The sequence below is a fragment of the Fringilla coelebs genome, assembly GCF_963513975.1.
Source record: "Fringilla coelebs genome assembly, chromosome: 3".
Lineage (NCBI taxonomy): Eukaryota > Metazoa > Chordata > Aves > Passeriformes > Fringillidae > Fringilla > Fringilla coelebs.
Genome location: NC_140030.1, coordinates 67,544,267 through 67,559,153, shown reverse-complemented (window position 1 = coordinate 67,559,153; position 14,887 = coordinate 67,544,267). Strand labels below are relative to the sequence as shown.

Sequence of the window (14,887 nt, the reverse complement as noted above, 5' to 3'; positions counted from 1 at the left end):
CTTCTTTCCACAAAGCATGGCAATCAAAGTTAAAAGCCCTCAAATGCTGCTACTTCTTATACACACATGTGGATGGGAGAGTTAGCAAATCTACTCTGCACTCCTGCTTTCCTGAATTCACCCCCTCAATATTTAACCAAGAGGGTGTTTAACAAGCGTGTCATCTATGGCACACCACAAGAGATTGATGACATCTTTCTGAGAAGTTTTGCTCACAAAATGTTTGTGAGGGAAAATAAGCTCTGAAACCTGCAAGGGTGTTCCAGAATCCCTCTGGATTCTACAGAAATTTGGTGAATAGTGTAGGAAGTTCACATCACATGTGTTCCATTTAGGCTGTTTCTTGTAAAGACAGTCTAAACCAGAGAGGTTTTAAATACTACCCTTCCTTTAACTAGTTGATGAGAGAAACTCAAGGTTTCTCTCAAGGGAGAGTAAAAGGCCCTTCTGGAGTGCTCAGGAGAAATCCAGTGGAAAGATGAGCCTGTTTACTACTTGATCAGTAGTAAACAGGCTCATTATTACATTACATTTATATTAGAATATTTATATTGTAATAGCAGGACCCAATAGATAGAAAGCAGGATTTCATTTTTTCAGGGTTCTGTATAAACATAAAGCAAAAAAAACCCCTACCTTTGCACCAAAGAGCTTACAGTTCTTTGCAAACCCCTAATGACTAACCCATCAACCTTTCCATGTTTCAACCACTGCTTCTGCTTTGACCTTCTCTGATTCTGCTTACAGTGGAGATCTCTGCTCCCTGAAGCCACAGAAATGGAGCAGCACAATCACAACTAACTTACTCATTGAGCTCTGACCGCTTAAGGAACTCCTCAGGCTCTCCACTGAGCCACCAGCTTTCAGCTTGGGTTTGTCCAGGGTGTCAGTGTCAGGTGGTGGCGACTGCGGGGAACCCGGCACGATCCCAGGGCTGGACTCCTGAAAGGGATTGGACCATTAAAGTTTGATAAATGAACACAGGCACTGACGGGAGCTGTTTATCCCCCTCCAAGGAAAAGGATTCTGTTTTCCTGCTCTTTACCAGACAGGCTGAAAACCTCTGTCTACTTATTGAGCAGTACCCAGCTGTGGTAGAAACTCCACTTTATTAGACATGATAGTGGTGATGGGAGCAAACAGACCAGTCTAAAAAACCTAGCATTGTAAGTACAAAAAAAAAAACCCCTTACACAAAACTTTCAATTCAAGGGTTTTCATGACACATTATATTTTTGCCAGCAGTACTTGCAAGACAGCTAGTGCCAAATTCAGGTCTCTGAATCTGAATTGTGTACAAAGATTTTTGCTTGTTTAATGCATGCAGAAAGAGATACTGGAACATACTTTGAATCATGATGCCTGAAAGTTAAAAAATAGTCTAAAACAACTGTACCATAAAGTTTGTAAACAAAAGAACTGTAGCTTGCATACAAGAGTGTTCTGTGGAGAAGTATGGCCATAAAACTGATGAACACTATTATTTGCATGCTGCAGAATCATTAGGAAAATCTCATCCCATCATTATGACTTCAGATGTGAAGTCAATCTTAGAGTGACAGAGAGCAGAAGTATTGCTAAATCACTGTAAAAGAGTTTCTCAAAGGATCCTTTTTTTTTGGCAGACTTTGCAGAGGCACACTGGAAAGCCAGTCAGATACAAAACCATCATCTTAAAAATATTAAATCATGCTACACCTTAAAATATTGTAATTGTAAGTTTAATTAGCCATAAGTGTAGCACTGCCCTGGTTATGAATAAGTATGGCTAATAAACAGTCCTGCAGGAAATGGATTCTATAGTCACAAAGCACGCCATAACACTGGCCATATTTCTGTCTCTCTTGGTGTCTCTGGATATTCTTCAATTTGGGGTTGTTTCTATGAATGTTATGAAGAGCTCCTTTCACAGGTACTAAGGCTTGGCGTTAAGAGCAAAACTTCCATTCCCGATTTCCCCTGACTGCGAGCATCCCCTGCGAGCCGCCCGAGCCCACTGGGGGGCGGTGTTAACCAGGAAGAATTTTGCTTCCCCAGCGGCTCTCCAACCTATTCTTTACACAGTCCAAGTGGCGAGCCCGGTTTTAAACAAATGCCGAAGATTTTTGACACTCCACTAAAGGAAAAGGGAAAAAGACAGCAATTGTTTCTAGGCCACTGAAATTCAAAGTCTAATTTAGAACTAATGTACTTCAGGTTTGCCTTTAAGAATAGACTATAAAAATCTGTCATGAAAGAATAATAGGAAAATCTTCTGTCAGATGCCCCTTTTAGAGTAGACTGGGCCTTTGTTTTAATGGGCTGCTGCACAGGGCAAGCTACAATGGAGAAGAGACCTGTAATAGCATAGAAGAGCTGTGTATACGTGAAGTTATGCTGGGAATTTAAACTAGGGTGTAAATTGCAGATTAAATGCATTACTATGACCCTGTGTCACAGACTGGTTCCCCTAATAAATTATTATAGAAAAGAAATGGAAATAGAGTGAGGTATGTAATGCCATCAACGACAGACTTCTGATGCGCTACTTAAATGAAAATCTGAAAATGCATTTTCCATGGTACTGGCATCTATAGGAAGCCATTTCACAGTGAGGGATTTTATAAGAACATAGGAATAAGTCACACCATATAATCTTGTTAGAAATTTCTTCAGAGATGCCTTGATGTGTAAGAATCGACATTGATTATCACTTCCCCATTATTAAGTGGATGCCACTGCAGACCTTACATACCTGCTCAGACAAAGAGCTGCTGTATTTTTTTGACATCCTTTTCTTCATGGTTTCTTTGACAGACTTCACCTTTTTGCCCAGAGATATACGGGAGGCAGATGGTGATTTGATCACTTCTTTATAAACAAAGTCTCCTTCTTTGCCCTGCAAAATAAAACAGGGCTTAAGCCTTTAAATTAGAAGAGCCATTTCTCCCTAAGCCAGCAGTTATTGCAGAGATGTCCAGGCAGACACAGGACAACAGTACACTGCCCTGTTGCCTGTTTCAAATTCACTGTTGAGACCTTCCACAAACCACTGTAGCAGTCCACTGCTGGTTATTCTTAAGGCCTGATTTGTGAAAGTATTGTGTGTGGATGTGCTGGGGACTGTTAGGATGCCTTTATCCTTTGAATTTCAGTAAGTATTTATCTGATAGAAACCCTTACATTTCAGGCTAAGCCCTTCTAACAGGACACACAACAGCAGTGGCTCATGTTGTTCAATACTACAAAGAGTTTAAAAGGAACAAAGGTACCTCTGAGATACTAGCCAAAAATGTATCTCTGTGTATATATATGCGGATATCTACATTTGGCTACCTAAATTTACTTTTTATTTTCAGACAGGCATTCTGCTAGCCTCTGTGGTTTTACTACTCACCCTAAAAAAAAACCAACAAAAACCAAACATCACAAAAAAAGTACTAAATCCATCAGCCACGGTAGGTTAAACTTGCGCTGCTTTTTTAAGGTACACAACAGGGTACTGGCGAACTAAATTAGCAGGTCCCTATATAGTGGATGACGAAGACCAGCTGCTTTGAATTCATACAACCTTTTCTAAACCAGCTTAAGGTACTGAGCACTTACTTGTATCACAAGTACATCGTTAACATGGATTAGCTGTCATTTTACCAAACTTGTACAATTCAGCCCTTATTCAGATTGTCCAGGCAGGACATTAAACACGGTCTTATGTTCTACTCTGTTTCAGGAACCACTGAGCATTGCAGCTCTATTACCTCCAGCACCCTCCAATGGCAAGGGTTCACCAAAAATCACAGCACAAAAAAGGACCAAAATCCATCTGGCCAAAGAGATTAACTACTGAGTTTGGTCTCTGATGTGGTTAAATTTCGCTACAAGAATATAGCAAACCCTAAAATAAATGTACTATATTGTACATTAAAGATTTATCTTTTTTTCTGCATTTATGTATGTTTTCTACTTCATCAATATTCTCACAAGAAGTTTCTCTGAAATTCAACTGATACATAATTTCTGACAATCTGTTGTTTTTCCCCTTAAAAGTTGTTCATAATTACAACTTCCTTGATAATTTTCATCTTTTACCAGAAATTAAGGACAGCTTTTTGCTTAATCTTTTTTGAAAAAAAAGTTCTACTTAATGGACTAATATGTTTTTTAAAAAAAAACCACCTGCTCTGATCCATATGTATTGATCTAGGGTGCTGCATCCCTCCCACTACTGATGCTCCCTGGGATAAATGTAACATCTAGACTTCACAATTTCTTATATTAAAACCAATCTGATCAAAACAAGTACCTATGTTTAAAGATAAACACTGTAAGTTCAGAAGTTAATTTGTTTGCTAAGTTGAAAATTGATGACTAAAATAACCACCCACAGATTTAGCAAATTTAGGGGTAATTTATGATGTTAAAAAAAATAAGGCAACAAAAAACATGCCCAAAAACCTCATCTGACATAAAAAATAATATAATGCTGGCATACAAAATGGTTGACAATTTACACTTGATTTAAGTGGACAGGAAGGTTATCAAATCCAATTCTGAAATAGAAAAGAAAAGCATATATGGGCAAAAGGAAAAAATATGTTCACAATTTCATTTGATATAATGTTCTGGCTCATTTCTGTTCTGTTATTTTTGGCCACAGGCCAACCAACAGTAACAGTGGGATCAACATGACTAACATAAAATGGAATTAATTCTCAGGGGAGATGTGGGGTTTTTTTTAAACACAAGAATGCTCTGAGATCAACTGCATAGCACCTAGCCCAATGGGATCCTGGTCTACTCCAGAGCTCTGAGATACAATGAGAAAACTAATAATGAACTTCTTACATAATGACTTCCATGCAAATAATTTGCAGATCTTCAGTGGAGTTAGCCTCATCATTCCAAATAGTAAGTATTTTTACCAAGGAAGTATAGCAAGCACATGTTTTGCCTTGGGTGATGCTCTGAGGGACTCAGATATAAGAACAGCCCACAGATGTGCCCCCAGATCTGTGCTTTGATCACTTGTTCCTACCTCTTTACACATACTGTATATAAATACTTATACACACATGGATATGGGTGGGTATGCTATTCTCAAAGCTAAGGAAGTTTGTGGTTAACAAAGATGCTCTGTTTTCTTGGATTCCCAAACTATTATTACAGACCTAAATTACACTTCAGTCTATTATAACTCTACTGTGCATTTCATTTTATGCTATTTCAAGTCTGCACCTTCTTAAACTCACCATTTGGTCAGAACTGTTTCCAATATGAAGGGAACGATTTGTCAAATCAAAGCCTCCAAAGCTACAGGTTCTCTGCAAAAAACCAAGGATAGATAGTTTTATCACCATGATTACCTCACTTAGAACATCTGCAGTTTGGAGAACACCAATTGAAATACAAATGTCTGCAAACATGGAAAGAAACAAACAAACAAACAAAGGGATGAGAGATTATAAATCAGGAAATCTGTTGCAAGGCCAATATGAGTCTCTCTTTTCCAGAGACAACTCCTTGGCCTAAGGTCTGCTGCTGTTGACTCATCTACTGCCTACTCCTCTTTTTAAAAAGAAAAAAGACTTTTTGGTCTGAGGAAACTGTTGATCTTATGCATCAAGTTTTCCAAGGTGCTGGCAACTCCATCTCTTCACTCCCATCTGCCTTCATAAGAAGTCCACAGCAACACTGAAACAGAGAACCACCAATCTTCTAAATCTTTTAAAGCATTGAATAACCTACCTTCTGAACAGCTGCATAGGCTGCATTTCCACTGAAATGCAGGGAATCACTGGAAGCCTAGTAGGGTAAGCCCTTGGTAAGAGGAGGGAAAACCCAGCCCAGCTATCCATAAGCATTGTGTCCCCAGAGACTCAGCTGATTCCATATTAGTCACTTCCAGATTTTCCTTTAAGAGGTAATAAAACCTGACCAATGAACAACCAGCTGCACAGCACTCAAGTAACTGGCCTTGGCAGAAGTCTCATGGGGCAATGCAGGGAATAAAGGTATGGCCATTACAATTAACTTGCACAGCTTCAGCTCTGAGCTCTGAGTGTGGTTTTGAAGACAGGCAGATGCCTGCTCTAAGTATTCTTTTCAGAGTCAGAGCTAAGAAAAACGGGAGGCAGAAAATCAACGTTTGTGAACTGAAAGTTCTTAGGGTCTGAACTACCCAACAGAGTAACTTCAAAGACACTTTAGGAATCAGTTAGGTATTGATTAGGTATTGGCTCAGACCTACAAAAGACTGTAAGTCAGTGAAAACCCACCTGAGAACTACCACTTGCTTCATCTATTAGGAAGAAGCAAGCTGTATAAACTGTGACACTTAATAAACAAGTATAAGAATTCATTCTTTTAAAGTAAACATTCTTCCTGTTCACCACTTAGAAGCTTTTAAAAGGTTTTAATAGCTTTTAAAAGGTTTTATTTATAGCTTCTTGCTGCTACACCCAACAAACTTGGATGACAGTTTCTGTACCCACTACAACTCTAGTGGAACTCAAAGCCAGCTTTGTCTAGGCCCCACACACATTAAAGAGAAAGCTGTGATGTAGAATTTTTCTTGTTTTTCAGAAGGCAATGTGACTATGGCACAGGTCTTAAAAATTGTTTTAAGAAAACATTTGAGACCAACCACAAGTAATAAGATCAGTTTCTAAAGCACAGCAGCTTTAGCTAGGAGCAATTTGGTCCTTCTGTGAAGAACCATTATAACTAATCCTACAGCGTATGGTAATCCCAGCAATGAAGAGAGGACATCTGGAACTGCTCTGAGCAAACTTGTCTGTCAAACCAGCCAGAGCTCCTCCTAAAGAAGTCTTCTTGGAGAGTAAGACAACTGTTGGTTAAAAGCTTCTGAGTAAATGCACCTTATTAAGGATGCTTGTTTCACTATGGACCTCCCCATACATTTAAAATTTAACTTCCATCTTCAGATTCCAGCAGGGACCCTGGCAATCCTGCAGCAAACAAAAGGTCTGTGGATGAGGAGAGGGATATTCAATGGAATGGCCATGCAATCAAAAGTAGTATTCTTTGGGGAGAAAAGAAAAACTGATGCCATTTGAAAATTTCATGCATGTCCAGGCCACTGAAACAAATATAAATGACAAAAATGAATGGCAAGGCAAGACAGAGTGACCAATTCCACTGAATACAGAGGCATTGCAATTTCCCTGAGGTTGCAGCAAACAAACATTAAGTATTTCTAGGAAGGAGCGGCATTAGTTGAAGCTTATCAGCTATTTGCAGTTTCAGGAAGTGCACTGAAAAAGTTAGTAAGGGCAGCAGGTCTCCAACATTTATCCTATTCACACAAGGCTGGAGAAGCAGCTGACTGAGAAGTTCCTCAACAACAACAAAGCACTGTCCATTTCTTTATCTCTGTATCTCTGTGATTAAGCAAAGGCCAGTGCAGATAGTTTTCATAATGAAATTATTATGGCGAGACAGGACTAATTTATTAGAAGAATTGAAGAGTTTTTTCTGTCATCTGTATTTACCAAGACAGTTTTAGAGGCTATTTTTCATTATGGGGGGTCTCTAGAACATCTCAAGTATGCTTTTTGATTCAAGATAACCTTATTATTCAACCCACAGAAGGATGAGCAAGATTTCTCCTAACATTGCAATATCCTTACAGGAAACAACATCTTCTGAGTACAATGTCTGTAGCAATAAACAGTATCCTGTGAGGGGCAGGGTAAGCAGTCAATGCAGAAGAAACAGTAAAGCTGCCAAGAGAGAATGTTCATGATATTGGGCAGGAAAAAAAACCCTGTATTTTGTGGCCAAAGAGCAAAAAGTAAACCATGAAGACTTGGTCACCTCCCACATGCTATTCAAGGAGACCACAGCTGTCACTCTTGTACCTTATATCAGAAGAAATTAAGCAGAGACCTCTCAAAAAAAAAAATTAATCTGTTATTTAAGAGGGAGAGCTGTTTCTACTGTATTGTTCACTGGAATATCTTGCTTAATGTTACGGGTGCACTGCTGTTTCCATTCACTAAAGTAGGGAATATTGTCAACTAGACAACAGACTAGCTGGCTCAGCTTTGGAGATCTGGCACCAAAGGCAAGTTCCTAGGAAACTCAGAATCATGGTTAACGGAACTGTCAAAACTGGGTCACATAATCAGAAAGCAGGTTTGGATCCCTCTGGAGTGTTCAAATCCCTTTAATTTCTCACTGTAAGCCAAATTTCCTCTTATGACCACCCCTTGTTCCCTTTCTGTGATGCCCTGAGGGAAGGTACCACCTTCATTCCATGCTAGAAAGAGGGAGCAGCAGTGACAATTCTGGTGGTGGTAGCAGCAAGCAGGAGGGCAGTGGCTACCTAATGCCAAACTATCTATCTTTCTGCAGCTGTGTATGTAAGGGAGAATACTGACTGGCTGAGTGAACTAATGAGATGCAATCTGAGAAGGGAAGGGCCAATTTAAGGCAATGACAGCTGAAGAGAAATAGAGCTCAGTTGAGTAACACTACTCTATTACTCTGAAAATCTTGTTCATCTCTTGGTACCCCTTGAAGAGAATACTGACTTCAAAAGCATCACAAAGAACATGTTTGTAGCATCTCAAACCTTCTATGTTCACTGGTGATCTCTACTTCTGCACTAGGTGAATTAAAAAAGCAGAATTTTGTCATATTTGCTCTCTCTCACCGAGTTATTCTGTACACAGAAACGGTAGACTCAACATAACTCTTCCCTGGCAAGATTTTAATCAAGCTCTTCCCTTATACCTGCATTACAGTGCTTAAGAGTTTCTAATGGCAAAGAAAGCAGAAGCACTGACTTTTAGTTAAAAGTACAAAGCAGAAAGTGTTCGCTGCAACCTCACAGAAACTGCAAGACCACCTTCGTGGCAACTCTTTGACTCACAGACTTTTGGTGGATTCTCAAGAGAACCCTTTTAGTACAGCGATCCACTGTGGCAGCCCACTTCCTCTTGGCCTCCTCATCCTCCTCCAGCAGGCATCTCCTCAGGTCCTGCTTGTCGGCCTTGCTCAGGGTCCTGTCAGTAACGGGACGCACCAGCTGTGAGAGGTTGAGGTGACTGTACAGGCTTCTCTCCACCACATAGGTGATATTGAACTCGCTGACAGAGGTGCGCCCTCGTAGCCTTCTGTTTGGGAAGCCACAACCTCCACCCCCTTTCGTTTTGTGCCGCAGTAATTGCAGGTCGCAAGCTGTGGGGGATGCTCCTTTCCTAGCAGGGCGCTGGCAAAGAAAAGCTCTGGAACAGGAATAGTTAGTATCCATTTTCTTCAATCGGATCTGCTTCCTTACACTCTGAATCTCCTCCAGGGACACCAGAAGATGGTGCTTGTGCCTGTTGCTGTCATAAAAGCAAATGCTTTCTGTACTTACCCCATGGCTCAGTGAGCCGAGGCTCTTCTTCATTTCCCCATCTGTCAAGGAGCGGCAAACTTTCTGGGACTTCTCGTCTTCTGGGTAAGAGAAAAATGTCCCAAGTTTCTTGGGAGGTTTGATAAGGCCACGGCTATCAGTTTTGCTGAAGGTCTTCACCAGCTTCCGGTTAGGTCCCCACGTATCAAGACTGCTGGATGAGGGAGAAGTAGTGAGTGAGTCCGAGTCGTCCTCTGGCTGCTTTTCACAGGAGCCGTCGAAGTAGAATTGCTTCTTGTGAACTCCAGAGTAAAGTGCTGATCTGTCATCCAGTATAGGAGAGTTGTCAAGTGAGTGCTCTTCCACACCTACAGGGGACAAGAGCAGCACTGTCACTGTCCGTAATTCTCTGTTTCCCTGCAGAGCCTTACTGTATTTATTCAAGATATCAACCACTTAAATTGGAAGAAAACTATTTTTAAAGTAAATTAGTCACAAGTTATTTCTGAGTGGAAGGAACTTGAGGTAGTTCCTTCCATTTGTGAAGTGAGAATGCTGGGATTAGTTAACAACAGACAGAAGACAATATCCTGTAAGTAAACTCATCATTATTTTAAGTTTCTCTCTCTCATCTGCAGCTAAGACCAGAGGTGTTCCCACTAACAATCCCTTAAAAGCTGGAGCTGGGATCTGTTTCTCTTTTTTTCTTCTGATACTTGCATATGACGCTCAGCTCTAGTGAGCTTATAATAGGTGAGAAGTACACCCAGGTATTAAAAGCCAAACAAGTACCTCTCAGGCACAGTTTTCCAAGTTCTCCTGTGGCTGCAGAAAGGAGTATTTTTCACAGAAAGTTATGGAGCTGAACTCCAGGATGAAATATAAAGTTCTGGGGTTTTGATGGGGGAAGAGACACCAGTTTTAATCACACAGAATTTATTTAGCAGATGCAAAAACAAAGAAGTAGGTCAAACTGCAGATGTGCCAATTTCAACAGTGTCCTGGTAATGAAAGAAACACTTAGTTTTCACCAAATTTTTCCAGAAAATATTTCACAGGAATATTTTGCAACATAAGTACTGGACATGGGCAGATAGCCAGGTTTCCTTTTCGGAGTGGAGAGAAGAAAATAAAGAACTTCAAACTGCAATTCCTTTTAACATTTATCATATAAGAAACTTTTCTCTGGTGTTTTCTTTTGAGCAAAGTATAGGCACAGGTTTTAGATGCAGTAACAAGCTTAGAGTAAAAAAAAAGTACACATCCTCCTCGGTCTCCCTGACAAATTCCACAGCATTCCTAGCTATGTATCAGACACACATACACACACAAATATGGCTGTATTTATTTCTTGCCAAAATAAATGTCTTAATGATGTAATTTTGCCTTCATCTTTGATTGCTTCCACAGTCTTAGCAGAGTAAAATTTGAACTGTTACCAAAATACCTACAATTTACTAAACTGGCTCATTCAATAACAAGGGACACCTTTCACAATGACAGACTAGCAGCCCTGTATAGGATTCCTGCCTCACCTTCAGTTCACTCTGTTGGCAAAACATATTTGACATACATTTGTTGAAACCTAAGATGCTATTTTACTATGATAAGGCTCATCATGACATTGAAGGGATAGTGGATCACATCTGACATGCAACTTTCACTCTTCAGAAATTTATTGGGGTAGGTCTGTACATTGGAGTCTTGTTTTGATGCCACTTTCCCTGGACTGTCCAGCTTGTGCTTCTCCCCCTCTACATTTTAATTTGAACAGAAAATAGACTTTCTCCTGGGACTGAGTATGTACTGATAAACAATTTTAGTCCACTAAGTAAATACGTTTTTAAACAGCTTGTAAAATATGCATTGTGTGTCAACACTGTAACAGATGTTATTTGGAGTGAGTCCATGACACAAAGCCATAATGACACAGATGTAGATGTGATGCATTTTTAAGTGCTATATAAGAATGGTGCCCAGGAATTAGGAAGTTTCAGTTATTTGGCTCACTTAGGAGCAGATTAAGACAAAATACATATGGATTCAGATACTGGCAAATTCTAGTGAGTATCAGCTTGGCCAAATGTACATTCATTGTGATAACAGAGTCAGTAATAGAAATGTGGGAGCAGAATCTGAGATTAGTGTGCTTTTCTTTAAAATCTACAGGAACTCATAAGGGAAATTCAGCAAAGTTGTCCTTTGTGAAGAAATTTTTGAGTAGGATTTTGCAGGATCTTTCTTCCAGGAAAGTGCATGTCAGTTTTCAAAATAAGTCTACTCTTATACTATACTAAAGTCTGTTGAACATTAATGAATTTGTTTAAATTTTACTGATGTTACTCAATCAAATATTATAGCCAACTCCCAAAACCTAGTCACCTATGATTTCACTTACTTCATATGCATAACACAGATTCAAAGGCCATAGCAAACAGCTCAAAAACCAATCCAGTCAATTGCAGGTAACTTGAAAGGCCAGACAGCAATCCCAAACCTGACCACCCTATTTTTTGTCATCTTGCACAGCCTGTCAGAAGGCTCTCTGATATATTCAATTCAGAATACAGACCTGTATTATGAGAGACTGGGATGGACAATGTTTATGAAGCACTTTTAATTTACTGTATGAAAATTTGGGTATCGAATTTCCTGAAAGAAAAGTCACAGATATCTACTGCTAAGGTAGACCTGGCTACTTTGGGTGCCTTCCAGTTAGACAGAAGTTATGCAGAATTAATCCATGTTGCTATTTAGCAATAATTGGTTCTGCCATCAAATCTTCAAAGAGTGAATATACAATGAAACTCCAGAATGATAGATAAAATGCAAACCCAGAGTTATAGATAATTTAATCAGAGAAGCCTAGAGCTAGAGAAGACAGACAGCAGATGGGAAAAGAAGGAAGGAGAACAAACTTTTTTTTTAAATACAATTGCTAGTTCAGTGCTTTTTCTGCAGGGGCCAGGGGTGAAAAAACTCTAAGGAAATAAAAGCCCTGGAAGGAGTGGAACACTGAAGTGAAAGACTGAGGGAAAGAAAGGAAATAAGGAGGTAAAGCACTGTAAGAGAGAATATAGAGAGCAAGACAGATAAGTAACATGCTGAAGAGAAAGTCTGGTCCAACTGCAGCAAGGCATCTGCATGCCCAGCAGTCCCTGAGCTGCCTGCTCCTGTGTCTGCTCCCATCCCCTGGAGCCTCCCCCTGGTTGCTCCCTGCAGCTTTTCCCAGACCCCTGGGGAGAGGAGGAGGAGGAGGTAGGACAGGCTTCTCTAAGGGCCATCTTTCCCCAGGGCAGTGGAAAACCAGTCCTATTTTGTTTGTCCCATCTCAAAATCCTCATCTGTTTCCAAGGTATCTGGGCTTTATGCTCACCATATGAGGTGATAAAACCTTTCCAGACAGAGACAGCTGCCCATTCCAGAGCTCTAGACAGGCTGTGCATTTCACACCAGCCAGTAACACCAACCATAATGTAAGAGAGGCAGGCTAGATCACAGATCTGCCAGCAGCTTCCTGCCACATACGCAAGATGCACGTGTTCTCCTTAAATGCACTAGGGAAGAATCATCATGCTGCTCAGCTCACTGCAGAGCTCAGGGGAATTGACATATGATGCCAGAAAGGCCACCAACATAGAGAGGTGCCCACAATTCCAGTAAGGACTCAAGCATAGCTGTGCAGAGAGGCTCCTGAGGATCAGGCTCCATTAATCTGAGTGCTCACACATGCATACAGGTCATCCGGAGTTAATTCTGCAGCATCGTGTTCCCAGGGCCTGAACTCTGCTTCCCTTTCCCCACCCTTCTCCTCCTCCTCCCTTCTCTCCCCCTTTCTGTGGGGAGCAGGGCTCATTTAGAAGCCAAATTGCAGACAGAAACCCCTGGAAGCAGAAGTCACGATGCAGCCTCTATCCCGCAAGAATGACTGATAGAGTTTCTGAATTTTTGCCACAGGGTGATGCCATGTGGGTTCAACTGCACCACCAGCCAGCTGCTACCCTCCCAAAACGAGCAGTTGCTTCACCTGTGTGCCACCCAGGGCCTGGGAGGAGGGAGCAGTGTGGTAATAGCTCCACTTACCTCCTTGCTGAGCTTGTGGGGCAGCTGGCTGGGATTGCTCCCAGGCTCATTCCCTCCCCAGCATGGGGCATAAAAGAAGCCAACTTCTAATCTCTTAATGAGGGGCTCTCCAGCGCTGCTCTGAGAATACCAGATCAGCAGTAACCACATTCTAGGCTGTCACTTTCCTCCTTCCAAAGCCTAAAAATTCAGTAACTTAAGGCATGCACAATAGACAAGGCAGTTGTTCCTACCATCCCTTATGAATACTCCACCCCTCCCTTCCCGTACCCTCCACTTTCTGTCCCCTGTCAACAGAAACATGAATTCACACAGACTGTTTTAACCACATTGCTTTTTACCTTCTGTGCTGGGTTTTTTCATTTCTTCAACTCTTATGAGTTTCTTCCTGACTCTGCGAGTAGAATTCACCAGCTTGTGCAACCTCTTAAACTTCACCGACTCCTCTGTTTCATCATCGGATTGTTCTCTTGACTGGCAAAGAAACAAAGGGAATATTAATAAAGCAGCAGTTCCATGGCTTGCTCCTTCAAGTCAAGTTAGCCCAGCTCATCTGCTGCGTTGTGTCAATGCAGCTCTGTAACTGGTGTTATATTTTCAGCTCGAGTCAGAAAGAAACATATAAATTACTGAGGGTTTTCTTGCTTTCTTTTTTCCTTTTTCTTTTTCTGAAAGCATGACATACCATTTTGATTTCTAAATCTGTGCAACGTAAGATCCTAGGCACCGAAATGCATTCCTGCCCTTGTCTTTCTTCATAGGCATTGTGTAATAACTACTTCCACGTCCTCTTCCAGTATGTTTCAGGCAGGGCTCTTTTCCAGGGTTCTTCTCACCATACCAGTTATGCTCCCGTGGTTTAGTCAGTCCCTGGTCTGTCTGGCATCTCAGAACTCGCTATTTAAACCTGGTTATAAACAGCTTTTCCAAACTGAAGCTGTCACTGACGACTTCTCTTTTCCCCCCCCAGTCTTCCCAGAAAATCAAAAACAGCAGCACAAAAAAGGGATAGGAAGGAAAGGAAGGAGGAGACCTCATCTGCCTCACTCACAGACTGCCACAGCTACAGAATCTTCCCTTCCTCCTCCCTATTCCTTACACTCCTCCTTAAGGCTCTTGAGGCTCGAATTAAGATGGACAGAGCATTCCTCCAGCACTGACCAAGGGAAAACTCTGACCTTTTCAGATATACAGTGCAGTCCATATTCCCCAGCATCCCGTTTCGTTTTGCATCTGATCCAATATGCTCAGTTCCAGCTGTTTTCCCTCAAGTATCAAACATTACAGAGACAAAAAAAAATTCCCTTCTCTCCAGCAGCAGTGACACAACAAGCTGAAACAATCCATTCCTTGTGAACGAGAAGACAACTTCGATTTTCGAGCCAGATCCAATGTTCAACGTGCTACTTCCTCTGTTTTAATCAGTTCAGAATGTGGAAGGCGGCGGGGGGAAGGGCAGGG

General features: G+C 41.1%; 1 protein-coding gene across 5 annotated transcripts in view; it reads right to left on the bottom strand.

Moving 5' to 3' along the window:
- The window catches only part of LOC311151552 (SAM and SH3 domain-containing protein 1-like), a 523,482-nt gene that overhangs the window by 15,886 nt on the left and 492,709 nt on the right, over positions 1 to 14,887 (bottom strand). For all 5 annotated transcript variants that reach the window (XM_084202079.1, XM_084202081.1, XM_084202080.1 and 2 more), the window contains exons 9-13: positions 13,768 to 13,900; positions 9,365 to 9,711; positions 5,229 to 5,300; positions 2,735 to 2,878; positions 807 to 942 (exon numbers count right to left, since the gene is read on the bottom strand). In XM_084202079.1, the coding sequence (XP_084058205.1) occupies positions 807 to 942; positions 2,735 to 2,878; positions 5,229 to 5,300; positions 9,365 to 9,711; positions 13,768 to 13,900 (832 nt within the window). The remainder of the gene's footprint in view (positions 1 to 806; positions 943 to 2,734; positions 2,879 to 5,228; positions 5,301 to 9,364; positions 9,712 to 13,767; positions 13,901 to 14,887) is intronic.